This window comes from Opisthorchis viverrini (assembly GCF_000715545.1).
Source record: "Opisthorchis viverrini unplaced genomic scaffold opera_v5_217, whole genome shotgun sequence".
NCBI classification, from domain to species: Eukaryota; Metazoa; Platyhelminthes; class Trematoda; order Opisthorchiida; family Opisthorchiidae; genus Opisthorchis; species Opisthorchis viverrini.
Window position 1 is genome coordinate 500,612 of NW_008751876.1, and position 16,066 is coordinate 516,677.

A 16,066-nucleotide genomic window follows, 5' to 3' on the forward strand; every position below is an offset into this window, starting at 1 on the left:
GGCAGGAATTTGTGTTGTGCTAGGGAAGTGAAGTTGTTGGCACTTGTGTGATTTAAGATAGCCTGCATCGGGATGCGTTCCCAAAACTGGAACCTTGACGCCGTAGTAGAGCTTGAGTGCCGCAATGATTCTGCGTGACGCACTGGCGCAACTTTGTTCCACAGGGGGCAACAGTGCCACGAAGGACTAAAGGGGGCGGCAACACCTCATACTACAAGTAATCGTGATACGAGGTTATCTGGGGTGAAGTCGCATCTTCATCTGAGATAGGAGTGTAAAAGCAGTAGGGTATTTCTCCCAGGCGCCCAATGTGTTCATATTCATGAAAGCAGCGACGATGCTTCCCCTCTTAGAGGGGGATGAGTTGGAAAAGTCGGCCCCAAAAACAGCACAATCTGATTATTCAACGGCTAAAGTGACTCCTGGCGCACTATTCAGTACGAAATACTTTTAAATCCGAAGGACCCGGTACCGCTCAAATGACATCTGCTGTGCGCAGCCGCACCAGGTTTTACAGTAGTGCCATGCTCTATGCTTCTTCGGATTACAAAAGACCCCTGCTGCTAAGCCGGCAAGACTATTAAGCCATCTGTCCCGGGGACGGTACCCGAAGGGAACCCCACTGTATGTCCCCTCGCTTTTCAGACCTTTGACCAGAGGCTCAAGGTGGGGTACCTAAACCAAACTCCCTTCCTCGGCCTCGGAAAACAGAAATACCATTTGCCCGCGCAGTTCTGCGTCCACCAAGGTACCTCCACAGCTTCTTATCACCGCAAAAGAAAACTGGCAAACTGGCAATGCTCGCTGATATCGTGTGTCCCTTAAACTTGACGCGTTTTGTATTTCGGAAACGCGCACACAAGACCCAAGCGCGGTCATGCATATCATGCATATGAAAGCGTAAAGGACGAATCCAAGTCTCACACATTTCTCCCTTCGTGTGTCCATTGAACCGGAAGCGACGACTCGCGGAATATATGGTGTGGGAGTTTCACTCAGCTCCAGAACTGCACGCTCTGTGCTGAACTGGACCCCAGTGAATAATCGTATTTGCACCAGTTCAGTCAAGCTCGATTCCTCTCAGCATAAAAAGCGGTACCTCTTTGTAGTGTCGGCTTATGCCCCAACGGATTGCAGTTCTGATACCTAGGAGGATATCTTTTATTGAGACATATCCGGGCCCCTTCGTCAAGCAAGGAGTGCTGACAGTGTCATGTTTGCAGGCGATATGACTGCTCAAGCCGGCCACCTGAGCTACTTGAGATCACATTGGGGTGATCGATTCGGAGTCGGTGCTCACCGCACAGACAACGGGCAGCGATTCCCTCACTTGTGTGCTGACCATGAACTAACAATACATTTTGTAGCCTGAAACCATCTGGCAGCTCCACAAGGCCGGATACGAAAGCCTGCTATCCCTCATCGTTTGTAATGGAGAACTATGATGCCAGTAAACTGGACCTGAATGATTTCATAACAATATCAATGAGTTTAGAAATGAACTCGAATTCTGGACAGAGGTTCACGTACAATTGACGAAATTAGTGTTTTTCGTGCATTCGGCGGAACACAATAAGTATATTTTATATAAAGAAAGCTATGCGCTCATCATACCTCTTGCTGCTCAGCATGACACTATTTTAGGTACTGGGATACTGGCTCTCGTTCCCGCCTACTCAAGCAGAAGATTCACGACAAAATTTAGATGCAGGAGGGATCATCTTGCCTGTTTCGCGTCAATGAGTGCACTGTAGGCTTTTACAACTTCCGCAAACTATTATACCTGCAGGACTCCCAAAAACAATCGTCCCTTCCAAACCAATCACATTTTCCAAGCAGTTCGTAGTAGGTAGCAACCCTAAGAAATCTCTGACAAACAGAACATAGTTTGTCAGTCAAACATAGGTCACAAGAAGAAATTCAAGGAAATGTTGACTGACAACTAAAGAGGGGAAATTCCGAAACCTCGCATTCCGTTGCGCCACACCCCCATGAAGACGAGGCTCTACATTCCTGATATCCAAGGGTACGATTAGCGTAATATCCATTCAATGATGTTAGAAGGTGGGTCCAGTATTCCAGGTAATGTTCAGTCCATGCTGATTATTAGCGATAGCAAGAATGGTTCAACAAGCAAATCTATAACATTTACCATCCAGCAAAAACGCAAAGTACATTGGAGCGAAAAAAACCTGCATGGCTGTCTATGAAAAAATAGAAATGTACCATAGTGGAACCAATATTGAAATGGAAAAAGGTGTTACTGATCAGGAAAGTAGACAGAAGGGTTACAAGAGGATACTGCATTTCATCAAGCAGTTTCCAAATTTGTGATGCGTGCGAAGGTTAAAAAATTGCTCGCTTAAATAGAGCACCCATGAGTAAAATTTCCAGGAAAACGGGTTGGGTGTGAACATTTTAATGATGGAATCTTGAAATCGAACACATTGGAGTCTCCATGCGATCTTTTCAGGACCCTGATACCGATCAGGCCGCAGGCTTTTGACACACCCTAATTGATTGCGCCGAAACTACAAGGTTTTACAAGTTGCTACTTTTATGTGAAGTTAATCTAATCAATTTGCACCTTCCCGCGACATGTTGCACGTAGCATTTCGTTTAAGTGAACGAAATGTCAAGGTCGTTGACCATCGCCGATTTCCATTTTTTGCCGGTTTACGCGACATAAAACACGAAATCGCACTTTAGCATATTTTGGCGTTCTTCGGTGTTCCAGAAGAATAAAATAACATCTTAAGAGTATTTAATGCAAATGCCACCCTATAGGATCAGTCGCAGGCGTTTGTTTGCTTTAGACACCTCAGATTTAACAAATGGGGTATTTTTGTTTGGTGAACCTGCTCACAACACATTTTCCCCATGGATCTCATGTTCCATTAAGTGCAATAAAGTTAGATAACAGCACAAACTTGCAGTGGCAGTGCGAGGGACATCTGTGGATGATCCCCTTTCCCAGATATGCATAACTAGCTTGTAAATAATACAGTGTTACCAGAATGCTGTGGGCGTCTTTCCTATCATAACTATGACGTTCTATAGGTGGTGACCACCAACCATTAAGCGGTCACCACGATGACGGTAGCCGTTGTTAATCACCTTGACTACCTATTGTAGTTGCTGGATCCGTGCTTATGTGCGACGTTAATTAAGGTTCCCCACATATGCACGGCAGCCCAATCCAATGAGCAACGACGGCCGCTTGTACACATGTCTCTACCAGTTTTCACTCATCTCGAACACTTGTTGTAACTGCTGGGCCCGCGTTTATGTGCAATGTTGATAATGAGACTGCACCTATGCACAGTAACACAATCCGATGGTCAATGACGGTCTTGTATACCGTTAACTATACGCGATCCCGCTTGTCTTCGATAGCTACAGTAAACATCAGTGCAATTTATACGCCGACCGGTGAAAATGAGGCCTCAGCTATGCGTGATAGCCACATCTGACAGCCTGTTATACTCACAACTGTGCTCGAGGCCATCTAACTTGGCTATTGATCGTACCTATTGATTCAGTGTCCTTGTGCATACATACCTAATCTAATGGCGACCGATTAACCTAATACTCAAAACTGAACGCGATATCGCCTACCCTGACTACTTATTGAAGCTGCTAGGCCAGTGCCTATATGCGACACTGTTTAGTAGGCCTTGGCTATGCGAAGTGTCTGATTTAACTTCCAACGATGATCCGTCATACCCATAAATGTGCGCGCTCTCGATTATATCATCATGGAGAGCATGAAATCAGTGCTAAATACAGATCTTCACTGTCGTACCTGCCTGCCACATACAGTAAGCACCAAGCTGGTATCTATGCAGGCCGATATAAACCAGGTTCCGACTATGCACGACATCTTAATGACCAACGGCTGTCCGTCATACTCGCAACTGCAGTTGATATCGCCTACCTTGGCTGCTTATCGTAATCGCCAACAGCTGAGTCTATGTGCAACACTTAGTATAAAGCTGACGGTTTTTCATACTATACGCGATGCTGCTTATCTTCGCTACCTACAGTAAACATCAATCCAATATATATGCCGACCAGCAAAAACAAGTACTCAACTATGGGTAATAGCGTAATCTGACAGCCTGTTATACTCACAACTGTACTCGAAGTCAACTAACTTGGCTATTTATCGTCATACTCATACTTACTCGATGCCGTTTGTTTGCTACCTTCAGTAAACACCGCAACTGTAGTCGAAGTAACCTACGTGACCACGTGACTATAGTAACTGCCGGGCCCGCACACATGCTCGTAGCTCATCGCCTATCAAACTGCAATCACCACCCATTTTGACAGCGCGCTCCCAACTCTTACTCTTGATTGTACCCCCTTGACCACCCACTCCATTACCGGAAACAATGAGCTGCCGCTCACCTCGATCACTTAGCGTAACTGCTATTCGCGACGCAGATTATGGGGCCTCGTCTATACACGGCAACGTAGTACAATGGCCAGCGACGGCGCTCCATGCTCATAACTCCACGCGTTGATGATGAGTCCGCCATGAATTTACAAAAACATCATTGGTGAATTGCATTTTATCCATTGGCATCACTGATACAAGCTTAATTGGTAGTCGCTCCATTTTTCATTTTCTTAAGATCCGCTTCACGGGACAAGGATTCTGAAACGGAAAATGGGCAAGCGATTAAAATTCGGGAACAGCACTTAAGCATCTGGATGTAATTGAATTTTATTTGTTTGCTTACCTAGTGGTTCATAATTCCCATTACCGAAATGTGGGATAAATGTATAGTCGTTGCGGATAGCCATGGGTTCATTGATTCCGCGTTTGAGGCCTTCGAGTTACAATCACTCGAATTATTCGTCATCACGGGATTCGAAAGCAGGGACTACAAAGCACATGCTAAGAAATTAGGCCTCTAGTTACCGGCCTCCATCAACTCCGAAATTGGGCAAAACAGTTTTATTGCGACTGTCTCACGTGGCAGACTCGGCTTGTCCTCCATGGACCGATCAAGATCAACATGAAAGCATGCTCTTTTAGTTGACTGACCGGCAACTAATGGTAATTGTTTAATTTATACATGTGCACTCACTTGGTGGACGCGCCTGAAGATTTTCTCCACACAGCGGGCAGGGCTCATTGCCGCAGCAATAACGGCGATATGAAAGGAGATCACGTTGACACCACCAATCAACAGGGTCAATTGGCTGGCCACAGAGACCACAGGGAACAGCGTTGTTTGACGTCAAACGCCACCGTGGTTGTTTGCTGTTGCCATCTAACACCAGAGGCTGATTGTCCTGACGCAACATCAGCTGGCTTTGGACAATCAGACGCTTCATGCACCCAGCAGCCTTACGCGATTCCGGCAGCTTCAGTTTGCCGATCAAGCTGCTTGCGAAAATGCTCTATTGGTGATGGCTCTGGCTTTGGAACCAGAGATAAAGGTACTTCTCCCTCCGGTAGATTATATTCAGCAAGCCACCGTTGATGGATTGGAAATTGACCTAGACACTGCATGTTCGATCAATCAACTTACCGCATGGAAACGAGTGGCCTCTGAATACTGAAAATAGGTGTACACAAGGCAGCCACATTGATTGGTAAAATATGCACGTGCAGGTTCCGGCCGAGGTGTTTACTGTCTGAGAACATTTGGGGGTTTGTACCACAAACTGACTGTTACTAACAACGGGCTTCTCACCTTGAAGCGATCTGTCTGCTTGTATAGCAGATTTGGCGTGCATATTCCAATGTGCCTGAGAACCTGATTAGCGGCGTATGTCGTCATCCGGGAAACCACACGTAGAACGTAGATATCTCCCTCCCGAATTTCTCGACGGTCACAACAATAAGTGGTGTGCATTTCATATTCCCGCATTAGCCATTCGCTGTGATGAGCGACCTTCAGAACGGCATGCTCTAGGCTATCTGAGTGATGCACGCGCCTCTTCAAACGCCCGTTGGCGTTCTCCAGGCGGTTGTTGGTCACATTCCTAAAATGTACCAACCCAAGTAGTGCATGAATGGCCCACTTTCGAGTGATGTGGAGCCAGTGGGCAGTCAAATAAGAGACAAAACTGGGATCTGTTCGCCTCAAGATTTGCAAATCGTGGCGAAATCTACGGGATTAGTGTTTGGTGCACAGTCACTTACTCAGCTGCATTATCAAAGCGAGCCATGCGGTGGAATATGTGTCGACTGTGGTTGGAAATTGTCTGCAAAAGTTACACCAAAGCTATGAAACATACGTGCTTCCGGATGGCTTGCCGTGCGTGAAAATAGCACAGCATTACGTCGCAGCCAAATACAGCTTTGGCAGCCCGCATCTGTGAAGTCATTTTGTCCATGACGAACGTTTTGACTGCATATTGTCCACCCATCATATCCTTGAACAAGCTGAACAGCTTGCGCAATGGCGCAAAATGCTCGCTTTCGACAAAGGCATACATTACGGGTCGACCGATCCCCATGCCATCTGTCACAAGGAATGTATAAAGCTTGTAACTTAACAGCGAACGTCAGTGGCTCGAAATTTATTTACCCAAGACGGTTAGTACCGTGTGTAGCATCAACGTTTACAACGTCCGGGAAACGTCTAAAGAGTGCTATCTGCTGCGTTCGGGAAAAGCACAGGTGACTATATCTGCCACCCTCCGATTCCACCAGCAGCACGCGACCGCAGTCTCGAAACTTGGCTATGATGGACAACATGTCATCTAAGAAACCGACTAAAAGGTAACCAACGACCTACTTAACAATGGGGGTCGACATTTGACGGGTTAGTTACGCACATCCTTGGTAGTCAGTACCTTTCCAAAGTGGTCGACGACATACCGCCGAATCTCCGACGATGGAACACCGTATTTCAAAACGGTACAACACTACTTTAATTCATCATTTGTCAGTCGCCGGTTGATGGGAAGCCTGTCAAAAATAAACTTGCTGCGTGGATGGTTGTGCTCCAGGTAGTAGGAAGTAATCCTCAAGCACTCATGTTACCGGCGAACGTGGAACCTTGCCGGACAATCAGTACGACGTATGCTACAACGTATACAGAATCAACCATGAACTTACCAGGTGCGACTAATTCCATGGCTGCTGCTTCGTCTGCAGTGATGTCTGCTGCGACGGTAGAAGGCCTTTTCATACAAAAGTAGCGAATAGCTGCTCTTTTTGGAGTTTATACGGAAGAAAACAACATAATGTTTCGCCTGGTACTCTTTCAAGGCGACTTGAAATGCACTGAATGAGAAAAAACATTGACGAGCTAAATTCTCCACAAAATCATCCTGCGCATCCACGTGCTCATCCATAGCAGCCATTTAAAATATGAATATCGCGGGCCTTGAATATCGTGGGTATTGAGTAGATATAAACAACTTTCAACAAAACTGCGGCCGTTTGGGAAGATCTTATACGCCCAATAAATTACCATCAAATGTGAAAACCTTATGTGAAAGTTTTCGTCCTTCGAACCACGGTATCAGAGAAATTTTGGGTGTGCGTCTTGCCGCCGGCACCGATCACCGATAAAGACAGCAAATTTTATACTAGGCGCCAAGAGTTGCTCTTTGATCTGGAAGACAATTTTTTGCGACGTAGTCACCTATGTGATGTATCTTCAATGGATCACTCCAATAACACAACGGCAACGTATATTTATTCAGTCTTGATTCGTTTTCCCAGCACAGTATATTGTTTAAGTACATGCATCCAATACAGAACAGTCTCGTGCGCGCGTGCTCTGTTTTTCGGCTTGTTTTCTTCGAATGTCTGGAGACCAACCTGCCGCGTATGTGCCCCTGTATTCTTTTCATAATTTTTCGAATAGGCTTCATCCACCAGTCCTCTGGGCTCAGAGGAATGACTGCTTATACGTGACGATATCTCTTGGTGACGTTAAAGATAAGGTGCTTGACCTCAAAGATGGATCCCTCCGATTTAAGTGAGTTCTCTTCGTGTTAACCACGTTTCCTTAGAGGGAAATCAGGCACCCCGACTCCACAGGAGTATGGTATTGAACTTGAATTCTACGGTCAGGTTGATCCGGAAGTAAGTTCGAAATAAGTGAATTCCAATTCGTAGGCTTCTCGGCAAATGTCCACTGACAGGGAAATTGTGATGTACATTAAGAAGAAAGAACCAGGTTCCTGGCCACGGTTACTGTCAAACATCAAGAAAGCTCCCTGGCTCAAAGTAGACTTCAACCGGTGGGTCGATGAAAATGATTCGGAGCCTGAATTCGGTGGAATGGATAACAACTTTTCAAGCATGCTCTCGCAGATGTCTAATTTCAATGACTATGGAGGCGACGACGCGGATATTGACTCAGATGATGATGGTAAGTAGACTAGGAGCCCTATGCTTATAGCAATAACATTATTTTTGGATGCAGTTATGTAGACACTATAGGTAGCGTTCTGATTCATGTCTTGGCGCCTCCACACCGGGTCGCGGGCTATCCGTCCCATGTTACAACTTGCTTCAGAAGTCGATGCAACAAACTGTCACACGCAGTGTCTAGCACGGCGGCCGTTCTTCGTCTAACAACCGGACATTCACCGTTGAGATTGATTCGTTTCCGAGAATGGAATCGTGTGTAACACGATCAGCAGGGTATGTTTTGTTTAAGAGGGATAGCTTGTGGTCCCATCAGGTTTTTCAACGGTGAGTCCTGTTGTGAAGTCGTCTAGTGGTAGTTCTGGACAAGCAAAGTTACCTGCCAGGAGGCGAAGTATGTGTAAGCGCATGATCCCCGAGGTAAACAATACCACTCGCTGGTGATTACATCTTACCTGTACTTCAAATGGGGACATCTTTTTACTTGGCTACCATTACAGCGTTCGCAAGCCTTGTCGAAATCGGGGTTTGCTTCCCAAGCGTAATTTATAAGTTTTATGGGGACAGTAACGTAACAAGACATTCGCCGAACATATCCATAGTCTGCGAGTCCTGAGTAAGATGGGAGAGGCCAGGCCGCCTTGCAGTGCCATTTTAGCATGGCGGAAATTGACGTTCAGGGTACCGCGTTCCCAACACAATGAACATGCTTTAGTAGACTGATGTGAGTCGGTTATATCAAGCCTGATGTCCTCAGCGAGTACGGTGAGCTCTCTAAAAGGTGTCCTACACAAAGTGGTGTTCGTCAGGGATGCTCACTCTCTCCATTCCTACCTAACTTCGTGATCGATGAGATCACGAGAGGGGCGCTGAAAGGTCCCCAAAACCCCGGCCTTCAAATAGCATGTGGCGAAAAACATGTCGATCTGCTCGCCTTCCTGGATGGGGACCTCGTGATCCTCACTGCGCCTGCCTGAAGACGCCAGAAAGGCTGCCAACCGGTATCAGCGACGAAAAAATTAAGCTGTTCCGTATTGACGCAATCGATGCACATTACTTGGGGGCACATCTATATCCTGATTTTCTATACACAAGCTACATACCATTGTGCGTGGATGTGCTCGGGTACTTAGTGCCCGAATATGACGTAGGTTGGCGTTCGTTGGGGGAGGAGGGGAGTTTCACGGGGTGTGCTTAAATTTCTGCATTCCGGGTTATCCTTGAAGTTTCTCAACTATTTTGAGATGTTCTGAGCCCGTTGGTTAGATTCGCCACCGCCATCCTGTTTAGCCTCTGACAGTAACTTAGTGCTCCCACGGTTTCTGGGGTCCAGTTTAACGGGCTCCAAAAGTTCTGAACGCTGTTTTTATAGTGTGCGAGGTCAGTGCGAAACTCAAGGTAGATGAACGGGTCGGTTGCTAACCCGTAGACGGCGACATACGTGGTTTCCTACTTGCTTTAGTCAGTGGCTGACCTCGTCGGGTAGGCGGAGAAAACTCTGTATCCGTTGAATTCTGGCAAACCGGCTTCTACTATGTTACCGAGGCCCACAAAGATAGACCATAGAACCTGCCATGGGCAGGCATGCACTCAGAATGCCGCCGATTTCGAGGACTTCGAGCAGCCTGTAGGCTTTTGAATAGTATACTGTTGTCCGGACACGTTTGCATCCTATTCTATCTGAGCCAAACTCTTCAGAAACGTGATCTCCCATCTGTAACAACTACCACGGGACATACGAACTGTGGAGCATCTAGGTAGTGGTATTGCCTGTCAACCATGAAAACGGCATGTAGTGGTTAAAAGACGTGGATTTTGAGTGCGGAGGTAGAACCTACATAATCTGTATGCACATGGCATAATAAAACAAGAGCACTGCGTGCCTCCTGGCAGTTAGAGCACTACAAGTCCATTTGCGGTTATTTTGACCATATAGGGAAAATTACTTGGTTAGCCAGTATGGGGGCGAGATGGCTCAAATGGTTAGAGCGTGAATTTACTGGCCTGAAGGCCCGACCTGTGTCTCTCGACTTCCCCTGTCTAGGCTTGGGCAGCCAGGTACCGAAGGGGTGTTACAGCTGAACGATTTTTTTAGACAGTATGGCCATAGAGTAATTAATAAGAGACCTTGGGACTGGTGTCGAGCAGTGAGGTTAACACTTCGAACAGTGAGTTATGGATGGATCACACCCGCGCTTCGGTAATGGTGTGTGAGTTGCCCAAAGGCGATGGTGAGTTGGCAAGCGCGTGGTGCGATGTCCGCTGTAACTCGGGTCAGTCTATGGTAATCATGACAATCTAACTGGCGGGGTATTCCTCAAACGCTGAACAGCGTGTGTTTGTGGTTTACTCCTGGTGAATGCCGTAAGCGCTCGCTTCGTATGATTTATCGAGATTGGGATATCCCCAAGTGGAATTACGGCGATTCAGCCAACGGCACTGCAGCATGGGCGTGCTGACCTCGTGCATATTGTTGGGAAGCTGCCTATGGTTATGCATGAATATACAAGGGCTCTCTTTTTCCATATATAACTTCCTCATACCATGCCGTTGACTACGGCACTAATTTCCGCCTGACTGGCTGTCGGTGCCCAAACCATTTTGATCCCATCTCAATAAGTATGTTAGTCTCCTTTCTGTTATCCACTTGCAACTTTCCCTAAGCTCTGTTCATAAAAAATCAGAGCAAAAAACAATGTCGGGCGCACTCTGTCCTAAGGTTCACAGCGCCTCCCTTTTAACCCGGCTAGTTAACAGAATTAGCCAAGTTCCTAGACCTTGTTGACGTTGACGTGCACCACCGTTCAGTGCATCTACCGAAGCCGTTTTAGCTGGACCCTGTACTAGGATATTCGGCAGTGCCTTCGAATTCCCCATTAGATCCCCTGATGTTCGGTTGCCACTGAATTACGCCCCAACTGACGCCATTCTACATTCCGTGGAAGTCAACCGCCACTTTTGTGCGAGACTTGCTTCGTAGATTAACCGCAGATGTGATGTTGCAGTAGACAGCTGAAAGTGACGAGAAAACGGGTGAGGGTCCCTAGCCTTGTCATTTTGCAGGCCCAGGGGTCTGGTACTTGAAAACATCGGTTTCAACTACATTTGTTCTCGCGTAGGCAGTACAGCTTGGAATGGTCCTCGTTCTTATAGTGCTTATACCCGGACGCCCATAGCGACGTAGTGATTAGTACGGTCGTATATGGGTCTAAAGCTATCGCTGAGGAGGACACTGTCACTGGTATACTATAGGTCAGATATCCACGGGCTATTGCCAATCGCCATCTCTGGTATTCCCTAAGAACGCCTCTATCCAGTGTTTTGCACCGGTGGCTAGAAATAAATTGAACGTCGGTTCTTAGTTATCTGCCCAGAAACATGAAGTCTAAACATGCACTGCCAACACTAAAGAATCGTCCAATGTCCGTACTCTGGGTCAGTTGACCTCCCCTGCCTCGGTAAATTCAGCAGTGACACTCTAAAACGCCTAGGTTGATAATGCAACTAAGTGATATCTGAAGCGACTCCTGACTGGCAGTCTCGAAAACCGACCCGGTTAATTAGTTGCTAAGGGAGGTCTAAGGGCTGGAAGACGAGGTGGTGAAATATTCAATTCCTTTTCCCGATTGTCGGCAATACCGGGCCATGGTAGTCGCCTGCCAGAAGAAGACGGCTCAAAAGTCCATTCCAAGTCCCGCCGCCCTTTTAGGCGCCGAACACAAGACGTTCATCTGGCCTGGGGTATCCAGCGCAACAGTCAACGCAGCATCAGCTTCACAACCGGACGTGAATTGCTAGGTCATTACAAGGGATTGGGTCATACGTTTGGAATGGAACAGAGTACCTGGTCCCGTTTTTCTGTATTGTGTATTCTGTACTGCACAGCATGTATTGTGGTGGTGCGATTCCTACTATGTTATCGACTAGAGAATTCTCTGCGCGCACTGTGTATGACAATTCACTGTCTATAGAGCACTGATTGGAGCTGTAGGAAACTAGTAAGCTAGGTCGGATTGGTTTAGGAAGAAAGAGCTCTTTAGCGATGGACGAATTTACTGGCTCTAAGGTCCGTGGTTCGAACCGGATTTCTGCATCTGGACACCTCCGGTCTAGGCTTGGGCAGCCTGGTAGTATCCCATCCATCGTGCTCTCTTTGGGTTGTATAGCAGCTAGGCACCGAAAGCGCTTTATACCTGAACGACTATTATTACTGGTTACATCTGTAAAGGCATGTACTTGGCATGTCAGGGAACCGTCTACTCATGTCTGCCTAGTGGAGACGACCGATAGGTGGGTGATCTATTACCTGGCAGCGAAGTATGGAAGTACTGATCTGTAAGCCGTCATCAATGGTGACCATGGAAGATAGCTAAGTCACGCAGTCAGTGACGCGCCTGCATCAAAATTTTTGACTTCAATGCCTAGTTACCCAGTTTCCAATCATCTCGGTGACNCGTCGTGTAGAATTTGCTGCAAGACAATTAGAAAAGCGAGTTTTTAGTGGAGTAATAGGGACTTCAACTGAGGAATGTGCATTTCAACCCTGAATATTTCATTGCATCGGGAGGGGGCAACACGGGGAAGCTTAGCGACCTTGATGGATTCTATGCAACCCCCCAGCAGTCTCGTATATATGACGATAAAGGGCGCTAGACTTGAAAACATGGCCGAATTTGAATCGGGGGGTTGCTCCCATGTTTGTACGTGCGGAAACTCAACTAACCTGAAAGGTCCCACCAAAAAGCCCCGACCATGTCGTCAGGCGCTGAGTAGAAATTGACTTGAGTAACGAAGCAGTATTTGCTGCAATCCAAATGAAGTGGATGTTGTTGAAGCGAAAACTGAGAATTTGACTGAAGTTCTCCATTTATCTCACTATCCCCGTCCAGTTCCGAAATAAGCCCACCTCGAGTTTCTCAGGTGGGTTGTGGTCTATGAGGCTGCTTACCTGAGACGCTACGTATCAGGGGCTGGTGTTCGCCTGGGTCAGTGAAAACCAAGCCGGGCTCCGTCGTGCAAGAGGATGCATCGCTCACATCTTCACCCTCCGACATCCCGGAACAGCGACACGGCTTCCAGCAACTAACAATGGTTATGTTTCTTGATCTGAAAGATGCCTTTGGCATAGCTTTCCTTGGATCGGACCCTTTGCTAATGTAAACATTATTGAAAAATCCAAATAATTCCGCGTAACGGTTTGGCGTGCGTAAAGTGTGAAGTGCTACTTCGAGACTGGGTGGGCTCGGAACCTAACCTCATGCTTTCGGATGAGCCGATTGAGATAGTAGACTAGTTTGCCTACCTTGGCAGCTGTATCAGTCCCGATGGTTTCGCAAAAGATGATATTTCCATCCGGATTGGGAAGGCCAGAGCAGCTTTTGTGAACCTGCATCACCTGTGACGTAGGCGTAAAGTCAATTTAGCCATCAAGGGTCGAGTTTACAATGCTTCGGTGCGCTTCGTATTACTATATGGATCAGAAACCAGGTCGCTGCGCTCGGAGGACGTCGAAACACTTTCAGTGTTTGACCATCGATGTTTTCGAAGAATTGCACCGGTCTGGTGGGAACACCCGGTATGCAATGCTGAAGTAGGTCGAATGGTATTCGGGAGGAATAATTCACCCTCGATAGATGAACCGATCACGTTGTATAGGTCGCGCTTGCTTGGCCACGTGCTGCTTATGCCATCTGACCGGCCTTGAAGGATTCTTTTCACATAACCAACTGAAAGTTGGAAGCGAGCCAGAGGCGGTCAAACAATGACTTGGCAGTGAAGTATGAAAGCCATTATCAGCAAACTCAGCTGCACTGGTCATTGCCGCCTTCCTGGATAGGTACCCTGAGGCGGGCCATATCAATGGTTAGAGATAACGTCAGACGTGGCCCAGTCGCACTCAATAGCGCTCATGCGTCCAAGTTATGGCCCTCAACGCATAGCTCCCTTCCCAATATCTCCATTTAACAGTTCACTGACAGTGTTGTATTTACGCACCAATTTGTCAGCACTGGTCTCCAGTGCGCAGCTTCCTACCTTATGTCCACAAATCACTGGTGAACGAAATTGTGTTAGCTACAACCACTACGACAGGTACTCTGTTCTTACAGTGATTATGATGATCATCTCCGCCTGAGAGCGGTTGCCTTCAGTCCGGTCTTGGCGCCTCGCCTCATTAGTTTGCACGTGCGTAGCTGTAGACGCTTTGAGCATACCGTCTCTGGAATCGTCTAGAAACTGGCCTGGCACCAGTAGATTAACTCACCGTCTTGTTTTAGGGCATTCGGGCCGTACATGGCGGTTACATACAACACAAATTAGGCTGGGATGCTGCCAGACTATTCAAGCTTAAACGGGAGCGACCAAAAAGCCATAGGTGGAATCGAGCCACGGACCTGTAGTTCTCACCGCTCTGAGCTCTCTGGCGCTTATCAGGTGAGAGACGTTTTGTAACCCTGTGTTCCCCAACATTGAACAATCTGTTACTTTTTGCATATAGGCCTTAGTATCCTGATCTGTTTAGGTTGGACGTTAACTGCTGCGTATTTTCAAGCGTTGTGAACTTGGATTTCTTCTTTCATTTTTCTCAGATCTTCCTGATTTAGAACCACCCACCAAAGCCACATCGGAAACTGCAGATCATCCCAACGGAAAGACTGAAGAGGAGGATGAAGAAGAAAAAGAGCCAGTGGTGCAGGAAGCCTGAGACCCGTTTCACTATCCTGTTCATTCATCTTTTGACATGTTTGTATAGGGATGCATTTTACAACACCCTTGCCACGTACTTGCGCGCATCTTCTCTATTTGTTCTGAGACGTCCAAGGGCGGATAATCCACTTCGATTCCGACTATTTGCTCGTTCTTGCTGCTGTTTTGCCGTGTTTTTGGGACACAGGACGCTCTCTTTTAGCATGATGCGAAGGCAATTCTAGGCGGCGTCGTACGTTAGACTTGTGTCCACTGCGATTGATCCGTCCCGGGATGACTGGAGGTTAGTCTGACATCCATTTGGTTTCAGGTGGGCTTTACGGTTCGGAAAGTGTCATTCGCGTTAAGTGTTTCGTCATTAACATACTAGGAGTGCCGCTCCACTGGTGACTCGTTTGTTTCTCACAGTTGAACAATACAGACTGAAAATACGGTAGGCGAGATCCTAACATTTAGTTAGCTTCCGGCATGTGAGACGTGTTCACGGTGAGACGGCATTATGACAAGGTAAAACTAGTGGAGTTTTGGTAACAATCAAAAGATGAGCCGCTTGGTACAACTAGTTTCATCTAGTTACTATCCTGTTTTCACCTTTAAGTGTTGCGTGGTGACTGACGTAAATAAATGAAGTACTAGCATTAATTATTTGCACTCAAGGTTGAGAGCACATAGAAGTACCGGTATTTTTGACGTGCTCGATTAATTCTCGCAGCCATGTACCGAAGCACCTCGTGAGGAAGGCTGGAGTTTGTACACCCTCGAACAATATGCGAGTTCGTCAACTAAACTAGGATCTCCCTCGCGACGCATTGCTCGTCGAATCGAATGCCTAAGAAGTACCATCGAACTCTGTGAGTAGCCGTGCCCTGGTCTCATCAGGAAATAAAAAAACAGCGATAGTGCTAATTTGTGTGTCTGTGTGAAACTGAACCTCGGGTCCTTTAAAGCTTACCAAAGAATGTCGTCTTCATGCTCTAGGCATTCAGTTGGACTACTGCAAGTCCATATGGT

General features: G+C 46.9%; 1 protein-coding gene across 1 annotated transcript; it reads left to right on the forward strand.

Annotated features, from left to right (window-relative positions):
- Window positions 1-7,721: 7,721 nt before the first annotated feature.
- On the forward strand, window positions 7,722-15,197 carry T265_08454 (hypothetical protein; the record flags this gene model as incomplete). Its single annotated transcript, XM_009174261.1, has 2 exons — window positions 7,722-8,351; window positions 14,938-15,197. The coding sequence occupies 2 exons, from the start codon at window positions 8,108-8,110 to the stop codon at window positions 15,051-15,053; spliced, it is 360 nt and encodes a 119-aa protein (XP_009172525.1).
- Window positions 15,198-16,066: the final 869 nt, after the last annotated feature.